This window comes from Calliphora vicina, chromosome 3, assembly GCF_958450345.1.
Source record: "Calliphora vicina chromosome 3, idCalVici1.1, whole genome shotgun sequence".
Lineage (NCBI taxonomy): Eukaryota > Metazoa > Arthropoda > Insecta > Diptera > Calliphoridae > Calliphora > Calliphora vicina.
Genome location: NC_088782.1, coordinates 65615062 through 65631752, shown reverse-complemented (window position 1 = coordinate 65631752; position 16691 = coordinate 65615062). Strand labels below are relative to the sequence as shown.

At 29.3% G+C, this 16691-nt stretch overlaps 1 protein-coding gene across 3 annotated transcripts; it reads right to left on the bottom strand.

Annotated features, from left to right (window-relative positions):
- Positions 1-185: 185 nt before the first annotated feature.
- LOC135953881 (1-acyl-sn-glycerol-3-phosphate acyltransferase delta-like) lies at positions 186-16691 on the bottom strand. 3 transcript variants are annotated; one of them, XM_065503903.1, is made up of 5 exons: positions 16503-16691; positions 5322-5542; positions 4720-5255; positions 1179-1536; positions 186-1103 (listed from the first exon to the last, which is right to left on the bottom strand). In XM_065503903.1, exons 2-5 carry the CDS (start codon positions 5500-5502, stop codon positions 1009-1011), a joined length of 1170 nt encoding a protein of 389 aa, XP_065359975.1. In that variant the 5' UTR covers positions 5503-5542; positions 16503-16691; the 3' UTR covers positions 186-1008. The 3 variants fall into 3 exon arrangements, with proteins under 3 accessions (XP_065359975.1, XP_065359977.1, XP_065359978.1); XM_065503905.1 differs by lacking the exon at positions 16503-16691 and adding an exon at positions 6422-6562; XM_065503906.1 differs by lacking the exon at positions 16503-16691 and adding an exon at positions 6418-6518.

Below are 16691 nucleotides of genomic sequence, written 5' to 3'. Positions count from 1 at the left end.
TCATGTAATGTAGTTATTACCGAAAGGGGGAAACCTAAACAGGGGGCTTCGGAAATTTGATTGTAACATAAAGACGGTAATGGCTATATCGACTCCTCTGTCTATAACGATCCAGAATTAAACAAACAAAAATTCCTAATCAAACTTCATTTTCCATGTTTTTTTTTAAATTTTAGCAAAAACAATTACATTTTAATATATTTTTATTTTATTTTTTTTAGAAATAGACAACATTAAAAAATCAATTTGTAAAAATATTCAACATTTGTTAAGATGTTTAATATTGTTTTCTTTTTTTTAATAATTAATATATAATCTAAAAGTGTGTTGCGAAGAAAAAATAATAAAGAAACTATATATTAGTAGAATACCAACAAGAAAAATGATTATACGCCAACAATTTATAAATATAGGTACTCAGTTTTAAGATTTTCATATTTATGTATATAAATCAAAAGTGCAGAGTATAAAACGTGATTTCTAATATTAGAAATTGTTTTTTTATACAAAATAAATGTACTAAAACTGTTGTTATATTTCATTAAATATATACAATTTATATTTGAAATCAATCTAGTCATTATTATTCATTATTTCATGATCTTTTTTTGGATTTTCTATTGTATATTTTTACTTATATAAATACATAGCTCTTTTATGTAAATAATTTACTTTTGAAAAGACAATAATAATAGTTATTAATTGTTTTATTAATAATATAATACATCCTGTGCATATATTTTAAAATAAAGAAAGAAAAGAGTAAAGAATGAAGAGAATAAGAATAACACTTTTTCAAGTAAAATGTAACTTAAGTATATGTAAGTGAAAAAGAGATGTTTTTTTAGAGTTTCAACTGAAAACATAAATATTTGTTTTTTGTTTGTACGCTATCTTTTTTAAAATGTACATTTTAGGAAAATTGTGCATTTTTTCTTTAGTAATGTACAAGTACAATCAGAGTTGTTTTGTTGTGTTGCTTAATGACAGGTTTTCCTTATGTGCGTTTTAGTCATTTTTTGTGCCAGCTTTAACTTCTGAACCATAGCTGGAAGCTTTGCTGATTTTCGACATGTTTATGGCCTTAACCATAAATATATAAACTAAAAAATAAATAAAGAAAAATATATATTAAGTAATATGTATATAATTATTAATATATATATGTATGTACTTACTGGTTACTAATACACCAACTGCAATGGATAGACCAATCCAATTGTGCAATATCAATGACGAAATCAAATAGTACATAATTAAAGATACTGAGAATACTGCCCACACAGCAAAATTAAGAAGAGAACACAAACGCCTGGGATAGTATTTATAAGGGGTTTCTTTTATACCAGAGGTAGCAAAGAAACTTCCGGTAGTATGGAAGCTATCAACAATCTTGTCTTTTTCGCGGAATAAGTTTTGTAGCCATTCAGCTGCTTTTGCTTCATCAGCGGGCACATTGTCCAATGGAATACGTCTAACGAGCATATAACCTTCAACGGGTTTTCCATTTAAAAGTGTCGATATTGTAGGAGGATTCTAAAAGTAGACGTAGGAAAAAATAAATACATATAGTACATATATTTGATTATTTATTTCAAATAGTTTAATTGTTTTTCGAAAGTGGTCCTTATATGAAAACAATGACCAATTATGGGAAGATTTTCTTAAAATTCTGTACGATTTCTATATACCTATATTATAATTATTTTTGTTTAATTTCAATCTGATATCGTTATTTGTAAGAGTATTATACGTATTTAAGTGATTTTAGGGAGTAAATATAGACCAATCCAAATAAAATTTAGTTTTGTGATTTGTTTTTAAGTGGATTTTATTTTTGCTGAATTTGGTATGGATACCGGTAAAAAATTTTGTATTGGGGATGGGATTCTTACCATTTTCAGCAGAGCTTGTCTTTTTATCAAAAGAAAAATGTGTGCAAACTTTCATTATAATGAAAGTTTGTACTTATTTGCAATATATTTAATGAAAATAGCATAAGATTTTCTAAAACATCAACTATTTTAGAACATTTTTGATCAACAAAGAATATTTAAGGAACATTTCATCCCCGTACGTCCTATCGTCCTATAAAGACAGTCGGACATAGCTAGATCGCCTTGTTGGTTCTACGACCAATTTTGACCGATTTTTACGATATTTGGGAAAAATTTCATCCCCGTACGACCATTCCTCGAATCCGTTCCATATGTTAGTACATAGCCTGTTTGTATTTAAAGTTTTCACGTGTTTTTCATAGAAAAATTAATTGTTGGTCCGTTTTTGCCAGTGATCTCAGATGCCAATATTTTCGATAGTTCTTTTTTAAAATAATTGTGTTTGTATCAATGGGAGCTGGAGAAACTGTGCCACCTCAGTAGACCTACTGGGACAATTGAATAAATGTAAATGCTTTGGATAGATCCAGAGCAGCAACAATAATGCGTTGACATGGCAGCAACGGCCATGTCACCGTTGCACAGTGGTATTTTCTAATACTGTTATTTTCATTCATAAAAAGGTTGTTAGGTAGGCAACATAGAAGAAGTTGGATCGTTTTACAAATGGAACATACCCTACTTTGGGGACCTCTGGTGGGTACATGAGGCCCAAATTCAAAACATAAACTCGAAAACACTTCATCTTTGCGCATGTGAAATCCGTTTAGAAGTTACAGATTTATATACTCTTTTTATACCCTTCACCTTCGTGTGAAGTTTATCATTCCGTTTGTAATTTCCACAGTATATATATTCTGGATTCTTATAGATAGCGAAGTCGATTAAGCCATGTCCGTCTGCCTGTCTGTTGAAATCAACTTTCCGAAGCCCCCAAATAACATACATACACGGTTCATACATCAATATCACCGGAATTCTTCCGGCTCGGAAAATCGGTCCACAAATGGCTGAGATATAAGGAAAAAACCAGGACAACCTCGATTTTTTACCTATATCTGGATTACTAAGTCATTAACCCAGATATGCCGACTGCTTGAGCTTAATCATTTTAAAAGTACTTTTATATTATTTTGGAAGCAAATGAGAAAAAAAAACCTTGCAAATATAGTTTTTTAAAAATTTATTGAAAAAAATTGACATTGGGGTCACAACAACAAAACTAAAACTCTTCATAAATATAAATTCCAAAAAAATATAGTATTTATTCACTTGTAAATGTACAAAATTTTATTTTCCGTAGAAACGAGATATGTCCATAATGACTGTATATGGGCATCATGAAAATATCACAAATTAAAAATTCAATAACTCAAAAATAGTAGCAAAAAATAATGCTATCACACAATCTCCCATGAGGTATTGGTGAGTACCAAGTGTTTGAACAAAAAAAATGGTATTTTGATAAACATGACGTATCCTGTAAACAAGAACTACATGTAGTACAGGCATATCTGGGTTAATATAGACAAAATGGATATCTAATGATAGACATTTCAAAGACAAAGGTCGTTGCAAAGGACTATGGTCTAAGTTGGACCTACAATGGGTCAAAATCGGAAAAAATAGTTTTTAACCCGAATTTTTTTTGCTAAATATTAAAAAAAAAATTAAAATTTAAAAAAAATATAAGAAACAACAATTCGAAAAATTTTTTTTTCAAAAAATTAAAAAAACTGAATAAAAATAAATTTTGTTTACCTAAAAATATTTAAAATTTTTATTTTGAAGTATAATTTGGTGAAAGATTCGGCACAACCGAATACAGCTCTCTTACTTGTTTTCTATACCACTGTGCGTTGGCGATCTTTAGGTTAGGTTATGAGTGCTGTTGTTGTGATATGCGCTTCCCTGAAGCCATGTTGATATGTGGCGAAAAATTATCTTTCAGGGATGGTAGTAATAGATATTCTAAAACGTTTGCTACTGTTGATAAAAGGGAGATAGGGTGGCACGATTCTCTTTGAGTAGCGGGATTTACGGTTTTAGAATGGGGACTTTCCAGATATCTGGAAACACCAATTGGTGACTCGTTAGTTCCAGCAGTTGCGTAAATATTTTTTTATACCCTTCACCTTCGTGAGAAGGGTATATATAAGTTTGTCATTCCGTTTGTAATTTCTACATTTTTCATTTCCGACCCTATAAAGTATATAGTATATTCTGGATTCTTATAGATAGCGGAGTCGCAACGACGTATATAAGACCATAGTAAGATGGACCTACAATGGGTCAAAATCGGAAAAAAATTTTTAACCCGAATTTTTTTTCACTAAAAAAAATTGATAAAACAAAACAAAAAATATTAAAATTTAAAAAAATTTTAAAATTTAAAAAAAAAAATTAAAATAACAATCAAAAAATTTTTTTTCCAAAAAATTAAAAAAACTGGAAAAAAATTAAATTTTTTTTACCTAAAAATATTTAAAATTTTGAAGTATAATTTGGTGAAGGGTATATAAGATTCGGCACAGCCGAAAATAGCACTCTTACTTGTTTAACTTGTTTTTGATAAACTTTTATTTTTAATCTTTTGTCCCAAGATTTTGTTGGTAATAATAATTTTTTTTAATGTTTTGTGTTTACTCATTTACTTTTGAGAGCTAAATATTAAAGAAAATTAAGAAGAAATGTTCCCTCAATTGTATGATCCTGTTTTTTTCAGTGCGCTGAGGGTACTTAAATTTAAATTAAAAAAATATGTAAAAAAAATTCATTTGCATTCTAACAAAAATTTCTCAAAAAAGTTTAATGTACTTACCACAGCATCTTTTTTAAATACTAAATTAATATCGTAAATAGCTGGACAGCGACCACGTAAACTCTCTAAACTGGCGGTAAAACCTTTTGTTCGTGGTATCAAATGATGTTTTAAAACCGGCATTCCCCGTTCTTCAGCGAATTTAACAGATGCCTCATGCTTTTTAGGTGTAAAACGTGTACCCTCAGCATTTAACAACAACCACGTAGGATCTGGATAAGCAAAGACTTCTTTCAATTGGCGTGAAATGATTTCCTTATCCTTATCGTACGAACGTTCAAGGAAGACAAATTCAGCAAACTTCCATGCCCAACCAATGACGGGAACATATGCAATTACTTTCTTAGCATAAGCTTTACAGTTGCCCAAGACACGAACTTTTTCGGTGAACATCCAACCAGCTAGCCAATCGATTTCATAACTATGATTCATCATAAGCAAAACATTCTCGTTGCCGGCATAGGTTTTTTCATCATCACCATCCATAAAAACTTGAAGGGTGGAGTTTGAGTACCAATCGGCAACGAAAATCAATTCTGTTTTGAAAAAATTATAAATTGTAAGTAATCATAAAATTTGTATATGATTTAATAGAAACTTACGCGAATACAGTGAGTAGCATAGGTAATACATAATCTTACGGAAGAGTACAATATTGACGGGTTTCAATGTCAGATGCAAGAGTAATTGGACAAAGTTTATAAACAAACCCGATGTAAAAAATGTTATTGCTATACATAAATGTATCAGTCTTTGTTGTTTTAATTTCTCCAGAGAAGACATGATCTTGAATGTGTGTTCGCCGTTTTAAAGAAGTTATAATCTGAAAAAGTTAGATATAAATTATTAGTTTGTTAAATTTTAAAAGTATCGTAATGTTATAAACATTTTAACAAATTTGAATAGAGTGGATTCAAAAATAATCTATATAAAAGTTTTTTATAGAAAACTTGTCAAACGAATAGTTTTTTTTTTTGTAGAAGAAAATAAGTCAATCAAAACCTTTTTTGTAGAAAACATTTTAATCAGTAATGTTTTCTATAGAGAACTTGTCGATCAGTAATTTTTTTTATAGAAAACTTGTCAATGAGTAATGTTTTCTACAGGAAACTTGTGAATCAATAATTTTTTCTATAGAAAACTTGCCAATCAAAATGTTTTCTATAGAAAACTTGCCAATCAAAATGTTTTCTATAGAAAACTTGTCATTCAAAACGTTTTCTATAGAAAACGTGTCATTCAAAATGTTTTCTATAGAAAACGTGTTAATCAAAACTTTTAAATCAAACAAGTTTTCTTTCAAAGATACCAAACGAATAAATAGTTTTCTGTAGAAAAGAAACATAGAAAACTTATCAAACGAAAAGTTTTTAAAAATAAATTCACCATCAAAGTATTACTACAGAAAACTGGTATATTTTGCTCCTTAACGTTTTTGCTGAACTTCCTGATACTGTAGTTCTATAGTTATAATGGGGTGACATTTTTTATTGGAACACATATTTCTTTTAATTGCCTATCTAAACATTCAAAATAGAAAACATTTTGAACAGAACATTAGTAAGTTCGCAATGGAAAATTATGATTTATATTATAATTCTTAAATATTTTAAATAATAAAATTAGTGGTACGTAATATTTTTGTACTTTTAATAAAATAAAATTCATTTACTTTTGATATTTTTACCACATATGTACCTACGTATATAATAATAACACTATCACTAAATATTGTTTCCAACGCTTTCAAATTTCTATAGTTAACTAATTACTGTTAACAGCGTTGGGTATGTCATTTAACCAAATAATTGTCATAATCTTAGAAACGATAATATTATAAATTATAAACATTTTTCGGAGCGGTAAAATATTAATTTGAGTATGTCATAAACTTGATTAATATGAATCAACAATGGACAAACTTGATCAATAATTAAACAAAATGTTCATATAATTTCATTGTTACAAATCTATCTTATCAAGAATAATAATAATAATGTTTTAAAAAGGAAAACAAAAAGAGAGGAAAAGTGTTCAAATGTTAGGCCACACACATACTCCGCGCGATAAGATATACTGACATTTATTTTAAATTATAATTGAATTTTTCCAAAGTCTAACGTTATACACATGTACTTACTAGGGTTGTCATTCGAATTAATTTTTTAATCGAATGAATAATTTTTTCAATTTAGAATAAATAATTATTCGATCAATAATTGTAGATTAAAAGAATAGTTTAATAAATTTATATTCAAGTTTAAATTAAAAAAAATGGTATATATAAACAAAACTTTGCACAAAACTATTTCAAAGAAACAAATCCAATAGTTTATAATGTTATTCCAAGTTGGTTAGATTTAAACATTTTTAATTTTCCAATCCATATTGGATTAAAATGCCAAGATCAGGTCATTACGAAACTTAACAATGAAAACCTTGTCGAACTAAATATATAGGAAAGGTTAAAGCATCTGCAATAGAATTTAAATAATTTTACAATTAATAATAAATATATAGATATAATTTATAATCTATTTAAGCAAACGAGTTAGAAATTTATAGAAAGCCTTATACGAATTAAAAAATTCTTTGGAATGTAAAGTTGTCAATCAACAATTATTTCATAAAATATTTAACGAGACTTTATATAATTAAAATGCTCTAATTTATTCTTATTTATATTTATATATTAATAATTTTGTATTTTTATTTCGTACATTCATCCAACAAATAAATTATTAAATATTAAATTATCCGAACAATATTTTTTAATCGTTATTCGTTCGAATAATCGAGCAATTTTAAAAACTAATCTATCACTTGAATAATAAAAAAATTATAAACTTTTATTCGATTAAAATAAAACTCGAATAATTGACAACCCTAGTACTTATTCTCGTATTCGCTTAGAACATGTGTACATATTATTTTTATCATCAGTTAAATGTTAGTTAATGACATTTTCATTGGTTTTTAAAGTGGTTAAATACTTTCAAAAAAAATGTCGGATCAAAGTTCAAAATATTAAAATTAAAAAAAAAAACGTCATGATTAAAATAATTAATGCACATATTTAATAAATACATATATTTTGCAAATCTGAATACATATTCGCTTAAATTTATACTCTTTACCTCTAGTGGTATTAGGTTATTTCGAGAATTTATTTAAAAGCGTTCTCTTTAAAGTTACTGTATTATTTCTTCACAGATTCGTAGGTAATTCAATAATTCTATTATGAATAAAAATTCCCCGGGAGTTTTTCCCATTTTTCGTATTCAAATTCAATGGGAAAAAACTCCTTGGGAACAAACTTCCGGGGAATTTTTTATTCATAATTGGGCTGTATATCTTTTTTTTTAAAGAAAGTCAGTTAACAAAAAGAAAATTACTATTGAAACAGCCGAGTTTTTAATTATTCGATAAGCACAAAAAAACTGTTTCTTCTGTGTGACAAAAACAGAAAAATTATTAAGGAGTGAGATCGAAAAATTCTTAACATACATATATGTTTATAAAAAAGAAACCACTAAACTTACAGCTTTAATTTTTTTTTTATTTGATTGAAATTATTATTACAATTTACAAAAAAAATTATTTTTATAGTTTTAATCACTAGTGATGAAATTTTGAACCTTTTTCGGAAACCCTTCCATTAACGTTTTTATAGTGCTTTCTGTCACTTTGCTCGAACATGTAGTCCATCTCCGTTTAAAATCTACCACACTTTTGGACACCTTTTTTGTACTCTTCAATTCTCTTTTAACAAGAGCCCAATATCTCTCCACTGGCCTTAGCTCCGGGCAGTTTGGAGGATTTGCCTCTCTTGGTACAAATACCACATTATTGTTCTTGTACCACTCAAGGGCTTGTTTGCCATAGTGACAGGATGCCAAGTCAGGCCAAAAATAAGTGGACACATTATGAAGTCTTATGAATGGAAGCAGACTTTTTTGTAAACATTCCTTGATGTAAATTTCGGTATTTATAGAGCCCGTTGTAACAAATGAGTGGCTTCTTTTGCCGCAACTGCATATTGCTTGCCATACCAAGAACTTTCTGGGAAATTTTGTCTGCTTTTGGGTCCTAAACTTTTCTTCAACATTCCCTCGAGCATCAGCAACATAAAATTTTTGACCTGGAAGTTGCGAAAAATCTGCCAGAACATACGTTTCGTCATCCATTATGCAGCAAGAATATTTTTTTATAAAACTTGACTTCAATTTCCGTGCTCTGTTTTTGGCCTCTAAATTTTTAGTAGCGTTCCTGTCAGGAACTTTTTGAGCCTTGTATGTTTTTAAACCTGCATTAGCTTTAACTTTTCGTACCAAATAGTCCGAGCACTGAGCTAACCGGGCTGCTTTCCTACCGGATGTGTTGGGAGCTCTTTTGAAAATGCGTTCTATTTTTTTGGCTTTAGAAACATCATGTGGACCATTCCTTCTACCTGAACCAGGTTTTCTATCAACTGACAAGTTCTCCCGGTACTGTTTAATAACATTGGAAACAGTTTGACGGCAGACCTTTGTATGCTTGGCCAACTTTTTGTAAGACCAAGTTGGGTTTTGTTGAAAATATTTAATAATTTCAGTACGCACTTTTTTCTGGTCACTCATTTTAATCAGATTAACAAAAAAATTAATATAATTGACATTACACATAATAACTGACATGTTTTTCAAAGGTAACTTGATCAAAAAAAAATTCAAATAATACTTGGGTTAAAAAATGTAATGAAAAACGTGTGTTAAGAATTTTTCGATCTCACTCCTTATTTAAAATGGGAAGATTTACTATTTATTCCATTAGGTCGACTTAAAACAACTTGAAATTTTTATTTCACAAAAGAACTTTAAACAAGTCAGCTACGTAAGCATTTATCTTCAAATCATACAATACCAATCTGCATTCAAAGAACGGATGGATCTTGGACAACAAACATATGATACATCGAATATCCCGATCAGAGAACATCGGATACACTAACCAGATAAAAGCCATATCCATTTAAATATGCAAGTCCTGATGTTACAATATATTTCCATCATAGTCTTTAGCTGCTGTTAAATGAGAATTCCAAGCGCTTCGGTAATGTGAGCGTGACCTTCAGTTTGTTACACTAAGTTTTATTAAATACTAGCAGAACCCGGTCCGCGTTGCTGGCCCTTAGAAAACATCTGTTTGATATTGTAAAGATTTTAATATACAGTGTCGGATAAAGTCGGTGATCCAACCTTCAATGTTAATACGTGTAGTGGCATTTCGGCTGGTTCCAATGAATTCAAAAATTTACTATGGAAATTTCTTATTCGTGCACCTAATATGCAAGAGTAAACAAAATTGTTTATCACAGACCGAAAATCAAAAATCTGACTTTACACTGTTACCCAAAAGGCTTTTTTGAGGATTCCGTCAAAATTTCATCAAAATCGGTCCAGCCATTTTTGAGTCCATACGGAACATTTTTATCCATTTTTATGAAATATAGTGCATTAGAAGTGTAATGTAAAAATTGGATTTTTACATGCCCCTCCGCCCATAGACCGAATATCAAAAATCTTACTATGTACTGTTACTCGCTGGGCTATTCTGAAGATTCCCTGAAAGTTTCATCAAAATCGGTCCAGCCGTTTTTTTATATATATAGATGGCATTAACGGTATAATATAAAAATTAGATTTTTACACACCTCTCCGACCACAGACCGAATATCAAAAATCTGAATTTACAGTGTTACCCGCTGGGTTATTCTGAAGATTCCCTGAAAATTTCATCAAAATCGGTCCAGAAGTTTTTTATATATATAGATGGTATTAGCGGTATAATGTAAAAATTTGATAATGCCACACCCCACCGCCCGCAGACCGAAAATAAAAAAGCTGACTTTACAGTGTTACCCGCCAGGCTATTCTGAAGATTCCCTGAAAATTTCATCAAAATCGGTGGAGCCGTTTTTGAGTTCATTCGGAACATACATACATACATACATACATACCCACATACAAACATCCATTTTTATATATATAGATAGATAGGGCATTAGCGGTATAATGTAAAAATTAGATTTTTACACACCCCTCCGCCCACAGACCGAATATCAAAAATCTGACTATACAGTGTTACCCGCTGGGATATTCTGAAGATTCCCTGAAAATTTCATCAAAATCGGTGGAGCCGTTTTTTATATATATAGATGGCATTAGCGGTATAATGTAAAAATTTGATAATGCCACGCCCCTCCGCCCACAGACCGAAAATCAAAAATCTAACCTTACAGTGTTACCCGCTAGACTATTCTGAAGATTCCCTGAAAATTTCATCAAAATCGGTCCAGCCGTTTTTGAGTTCATTCGGAACATACATACATACATACATACATACACACATACAAACATCCATTTTTATATATATAGATTCTTGGACTTGGTCCGTCCACTTGAGTATGTGTCGTCGCCTTTTGCCTATTCCCTCGAAATGGGCGTCGAAGACTCTTATTCACGGAACATTTTTATCCATTCGTCGGTGTTCCCATTGCTCACTATTCATTTGCCGTCGATATTTTCCATGCACGCATATTGGTCCGATGATTTTTCGTAAACTCCTAACACAGCTTCTCTGCTTGTGTTTCAGCGCCACAAAGCAGCACAGGTATTATATGCGTTTTGTATTGGGTAATTTTTGTTCTTCGACTGAGTGCTTTATTTTTCAGTTTTTTTACATAGCCCAAAAATGAGCTGTTTGCTTATATTGTTATTCGTTTAATTTCTAGGCTGATGGCGGTTCCGAGATATACGATTACCACCATTCCTACTTTCGCCAACTGCTTCTCTCTACTTGCAAAGGGAGCAGTCACAGGTCGTTTATTCCTATTTAATTATGATATGTGATGGCATTATTCTGCTTCCCATGTTCCTGTTTTTTTTTTTACAATTCTTTGCAGCAGTATATTAAATAGGTGCAAGAAAAATAATCATCACCTTCACTGAAGATTTTTTATCAGTCAGCGTCATTCTGGGATACGAAAGTCTGTTGCTTTACGTGAGTCTTCTCTAGGATTTGGAGCATTGTGAAAATCTGTTGAGAACCAGGAAATTAGAAATCCTAGTATATGTACATAACATTGTCTTTCCGTTTGTAATTTCCATAATTTTCATTTGCGAAAGCAGGGGGATGAACAAGTTTTTCTAAAAATTTGGCACTCAACAAATTGAAAATAATACGAGTAGATATTTTCAATTACAGTTTGGTATCTAAATCACTATTCAATTAGTACAACTGTATGCATTTTTTAAAACATTATTATCTGTATAGTTATCATTTGCGACCCCATAAAGTATATCGTCATCTTAAATAAAAACGAGCTTAACTACACTTTTATTTTTTTTACAAGAGAAGCAAAAAACTTTATAAAATCAAAAATAATAAAATTTATTGAGTTTAAATTTCTTTAATAAAGTTTTAATTTTTGATAAAAAGAACCATAATCATATAAATATATACTGGATCCTTCCAATTTCCTAGATAGAAAGTGGCGATTAAAAATAAAATCTCTTAAAACCCACATATTCCATTTTTGTTGAAGCATCGATGATAAGTTTTTATGTTTTGATTTTTTAAAATACAAGTATGTTAGTAGATAATATATGAATGACTGTAATATAAATCAATAAACGCAGAATGATTTAATCTAAAAAAAACCTTTGGACTCCATAAACGAACTGAACGTGTTGTTTAAACAATTGAAAATCCGAAAAGACATAACAAATACCTATACCCAATAAGCAGTAAAGAAATAAAATTCAAGCATTTGAAAATATTGATGGAGTTTAACTTGAATTCAAATAGAAAATTACAAAATAAGCATATTCAACATTTAGTTGGACTTTGAATTTATGTTTTCTTTTTACTGGAGATGCTATTGATATAAAGTGTAATACAACTATAATTTAATTGACTGAAACTGGCTTAGAATTACGTTTGTTTTCAGCTTGTAATCCTGCAATAAATGTTTATTGTGTACAAATGAAATTTAAAATAAAAGCACAAGAAATATAAAAATTAAAGTAAATACACAATTTAGTATATGTAGACAATATGTATGTTTCATACAAATACATTGCTTAAGAAACTTTTTAAATGAATACATAATATAATAATTATATGACTAACTGCTTATTTACTGATTACCTTCTATAAGGTACAAATAATAAAACTCAAAATGATTACATTTGTACATTTTTATATGTTTTTTATAAAGATATAGGTCATAAATGTTGAATTTTATTTTAAAGTTGAATAAAATTTTATACCACAGAAAACATAAACTATTCCAAATATGTATATGTTTGTTTATTGTAATAATTGAATTTAATAGAATAAACAATTACAACTAATGATTTTACAAGTCAATAGATGTGAAAGGTTAAATAAATAATGGCTGCACACTTTACTATTTTCAACTAAATAGCATATTGTGTTCTAATTTTATCATTTTATTAATATGTATGTATGAACGTATGTATATTTGCTAACACAATTGTGCAAAATAAAATCAACAACTTCTATTTCAAATGATAAAATAGATTCTAAAGCGCTCTTTATATTGAATGTGGAACACGGTTATTAATACAAATTTATGGAGCTGTAAAAACGGTTCGAAACAATTTTTAAAATAAAGGGTGGGCAAATTTGATATTATGAATTAAATTGTGAAAATTTCAAACGGTAACGTTAATTTGGATTATCGGTAACGGTATTTGCTGATATTTTAATGATAAAGGTAATTTTATTCGAAATTAATAAAATTAACAAAAAATAAAAATATCGGTAACTGTAATTGAAGTTACATCGGTAACGGTAGTTCAGTTAAATGGGCTTTTTTGTGGTAACGGTAGCCATAGAATAAATAGAATAAAGTAAAATAAAAAAATACTTCGTGAGAAGGGTGTATATAAGTTTGTCATTCCGTTTGTAATTTCTACATTTTTCATTTCCGAGCCTATATAGTATATATATTCTGGATCCTTATAGAGGAGTAGATTAAGCCATGGGCGTCTGTCTGTTGAAATCAACTTTCCGAAGCCCCCAAATAACTTACATACACGATTCATACATCAATATCTCCGGAATTCTTCCGGATCGGTTGCTATTTAAAAGCGAGAAAATCGGTCCACAAATGGCTGAGATATAAGGTCGATTATCGACCTATGTTTTGGCCTATATCTGGATTACTAAGTCATTAATATAGACAATATGGATATCTAATGATAGATATTTCAAAGACCTTTGCAATGACGTATATAAGACCATAGTAAGTTGGACCCACAATGGGTGAAAATCGGAATATTTTTTAAACCGATTTTTTTTTTCACCAAAAGTTTTTTTCGCTAAATATTAAAAAAACAAAAAAAAAATTATAAATTTTTTTTCCAAAAAATTAAAAAACAACTTTGGAAAAAAAGAATAAATTTTATTTACCTAAAAATATTTACAATTTTTATTTTGAAGTATAATTTGGTGAAGGGTATGTAAGATTCAGCACAGCCGAATATAGCTCTCTTACTTGTTTAATTAAAAACAATAATTATATTAAATATGAATTAAACATGTATTATAATTGTACCAAACACCAAGCACTTCTGAAAAAAATCGAAGGTGAGGATGGCTGGAGCCTTGCAATGGGGTTGATTAGAGGATTCAGCTAATTTTTCCCAATAGATATGATAAAAATCATCCTATTTCTTAAACTCGTAAAAGAGTTTAAGAAATTCCCAAAAATTTACAACCCGATAAGTTATCAATAAATTGGAAATTTGTTCTTAAAATGCTAGCCACAATACAAATGAGATTTGCCTTGGTTGCTCTTAAAAAAACATACTGCTGGTAAACAACTTGCCAAAGAACATTTAAACTGGTCGAAATAGAAATGGAATACTTTTCTCTTTTCGGATTTATCCAAATACAATTTAAGAGGCAGTGATGGGATAGCATTAGAAAGACAGTTAAAGCGAAAGAGACTGTATACAAATAAGAGAGTCAATATACATAACTGTAATTAGATACATATCCTTATTTAACGATGTTATGTATCCATACGATGAAAAAAATATGCCCCCAATTTAAAGATTCCCGCACGACAATTACCCCAAATGCATGAGGTATATATTTTAAAGTAGCTTGTACAAAATCCAGATCTCAATCCAATAGAAAACCTAGGGGAAATTGTAGATCGCAAAATACGGACTCAAAATTATGCCTCGAATGACGTTTTAATAAGATGCGTTTATAAGGGGACTATTGATTCTTTAATTGGTTCAATGCATCGTCGCTGTGAAGCAGTAATAAAAAAATACATTTAGAGTTCTGATTCGAAACGTTAAAAAATTAACAGCAACGTTAACCGATTTCTGGTTTTCGAATACTGTACATGAGACCCATACAATAACAACTATGTAAAAAATCATCAAATTTAGTACTAATATTTTAAATATTCCATACATATCCATATTTGAATACACTTGATGGCCAATATGAACTTTGAACATGAATAACATAAATTCTTTCAATATATGTACATACATATGTATTGTGCTACATTCATTTAAAGCAAAGAGTTATATATGTAAATAAAACGATATGTTTTTTAATATTGCTGACAAAGTGTATTTAAATTATTTGTATAACAAGACAATTATTTGTATAACAAAGCAACTCATAAAACGGCAAAATTTTAGAAATTATTTAAACAAAATATATGTAAAATATAGCAAACAAAACCTAACTAATATTAACACAAATTTAATAACAAGTAAAAATTATATATTCGGCTGTGACGAATCTCGTATACCCATCACCAAATACAATTTAGTGATTTATACTAAACCTGTTTTTATCTGCACCGATTTTTCTATATCGTATATCCAACAACGTTTTTTTATTTTGACTCAAAATTTTTACCGGTTCAACCTATTTCATTCTTTTTTATCCACATAATTTAACTTTTACCAAGAAATATTTCTATTAAATTTCATTTAGGGCCTATTGCTTTATTTTAGAAGGCGGGCGTACAAATAGGTTGTTTTAGAAAATTTTCCTGTTTGGCAGATTTTGTCCATTTTCAATATCAAACATTTTCGCAAAATTTCATATGGAAGAACAAAGCTAGATCGTCTTAGACTTCCATAAGGACCAATATAATTTTGTTTGATGTGTTACACAAGGGATGATAAAATCAATGTTGGTACCCCTTTTTGGCGGTGGTTATAAAAAAAATAAATAAATATTTTCAATTACCGATCTTACACAAGTGGCTACAGGTGTTTGGTGTGTAATTCACTAAATTACCCAAGCTGTATGCATTTTTGTTTAAACATTTTTTATATAAAAATTTACATAAACAAATGTAAATATTGACATTAAATAAAACATATTCGTAACGACATTAAATAAAACCGAGGTGAAAGTTTAAAACAATAATGAATAGGTACATACTTAAAAAAATTTATAAATTTTAAGTTGTGTGTGAACTACAAATCCAATAAGAAAAAAATTACAAAACAACGAAAGAATATAAATTACTTCGAGTAGTTAAAGACTTCGACCTTGAACTGACGCAAAAACATTGCAAAAAATATGAAATTGTTGATTTTATCACAAATTTATGTTTAAAATGGCATAACATCTTCAAGTATACACCTTCAATCGTAGCGGTTACCATTTATCCATGTGGCACATACACATTTTTCATGTTAATAAAAAAAGCTGTAGACGTACTTACTCACCTTATTTGTGGACTAACGAAACAGCTAGATATTCTTAAATTATTTGTGCAACTATTTTCTTGTTCGATTTACTAATCTACACTATTGTTAATTTTTTTTCGCACTGTATTTACAATAATAAACAATTTTTCTATAAATTGCACTGATTGTGTGAAATTCTCGTGTATTTGTTCTCTGTCAGTCACAGAA

Coding starts and splice junctions, on each gene's coding strand:
- LOC135953881 (XM_065503903.1), bottom strand. CDS start 5,502: ATGTCTTCTCTGGAGAAATTAAAACAACAAAGACTGATACATTTATGT. Junction 1,537..4,719: donor TATTTAAAAAAGATGCTGTG/GTAAGTACATTA, acceptor GTCTACTTTTAG/AATCCTCCTACAATATCGAC. Junction 1,104..1,178: donor AGTTGGTGTATTAGTAACCA/GTAAGTACATAC, acceptor TTTATTTTTTAG/TTTATATATTTATGGTTAAG.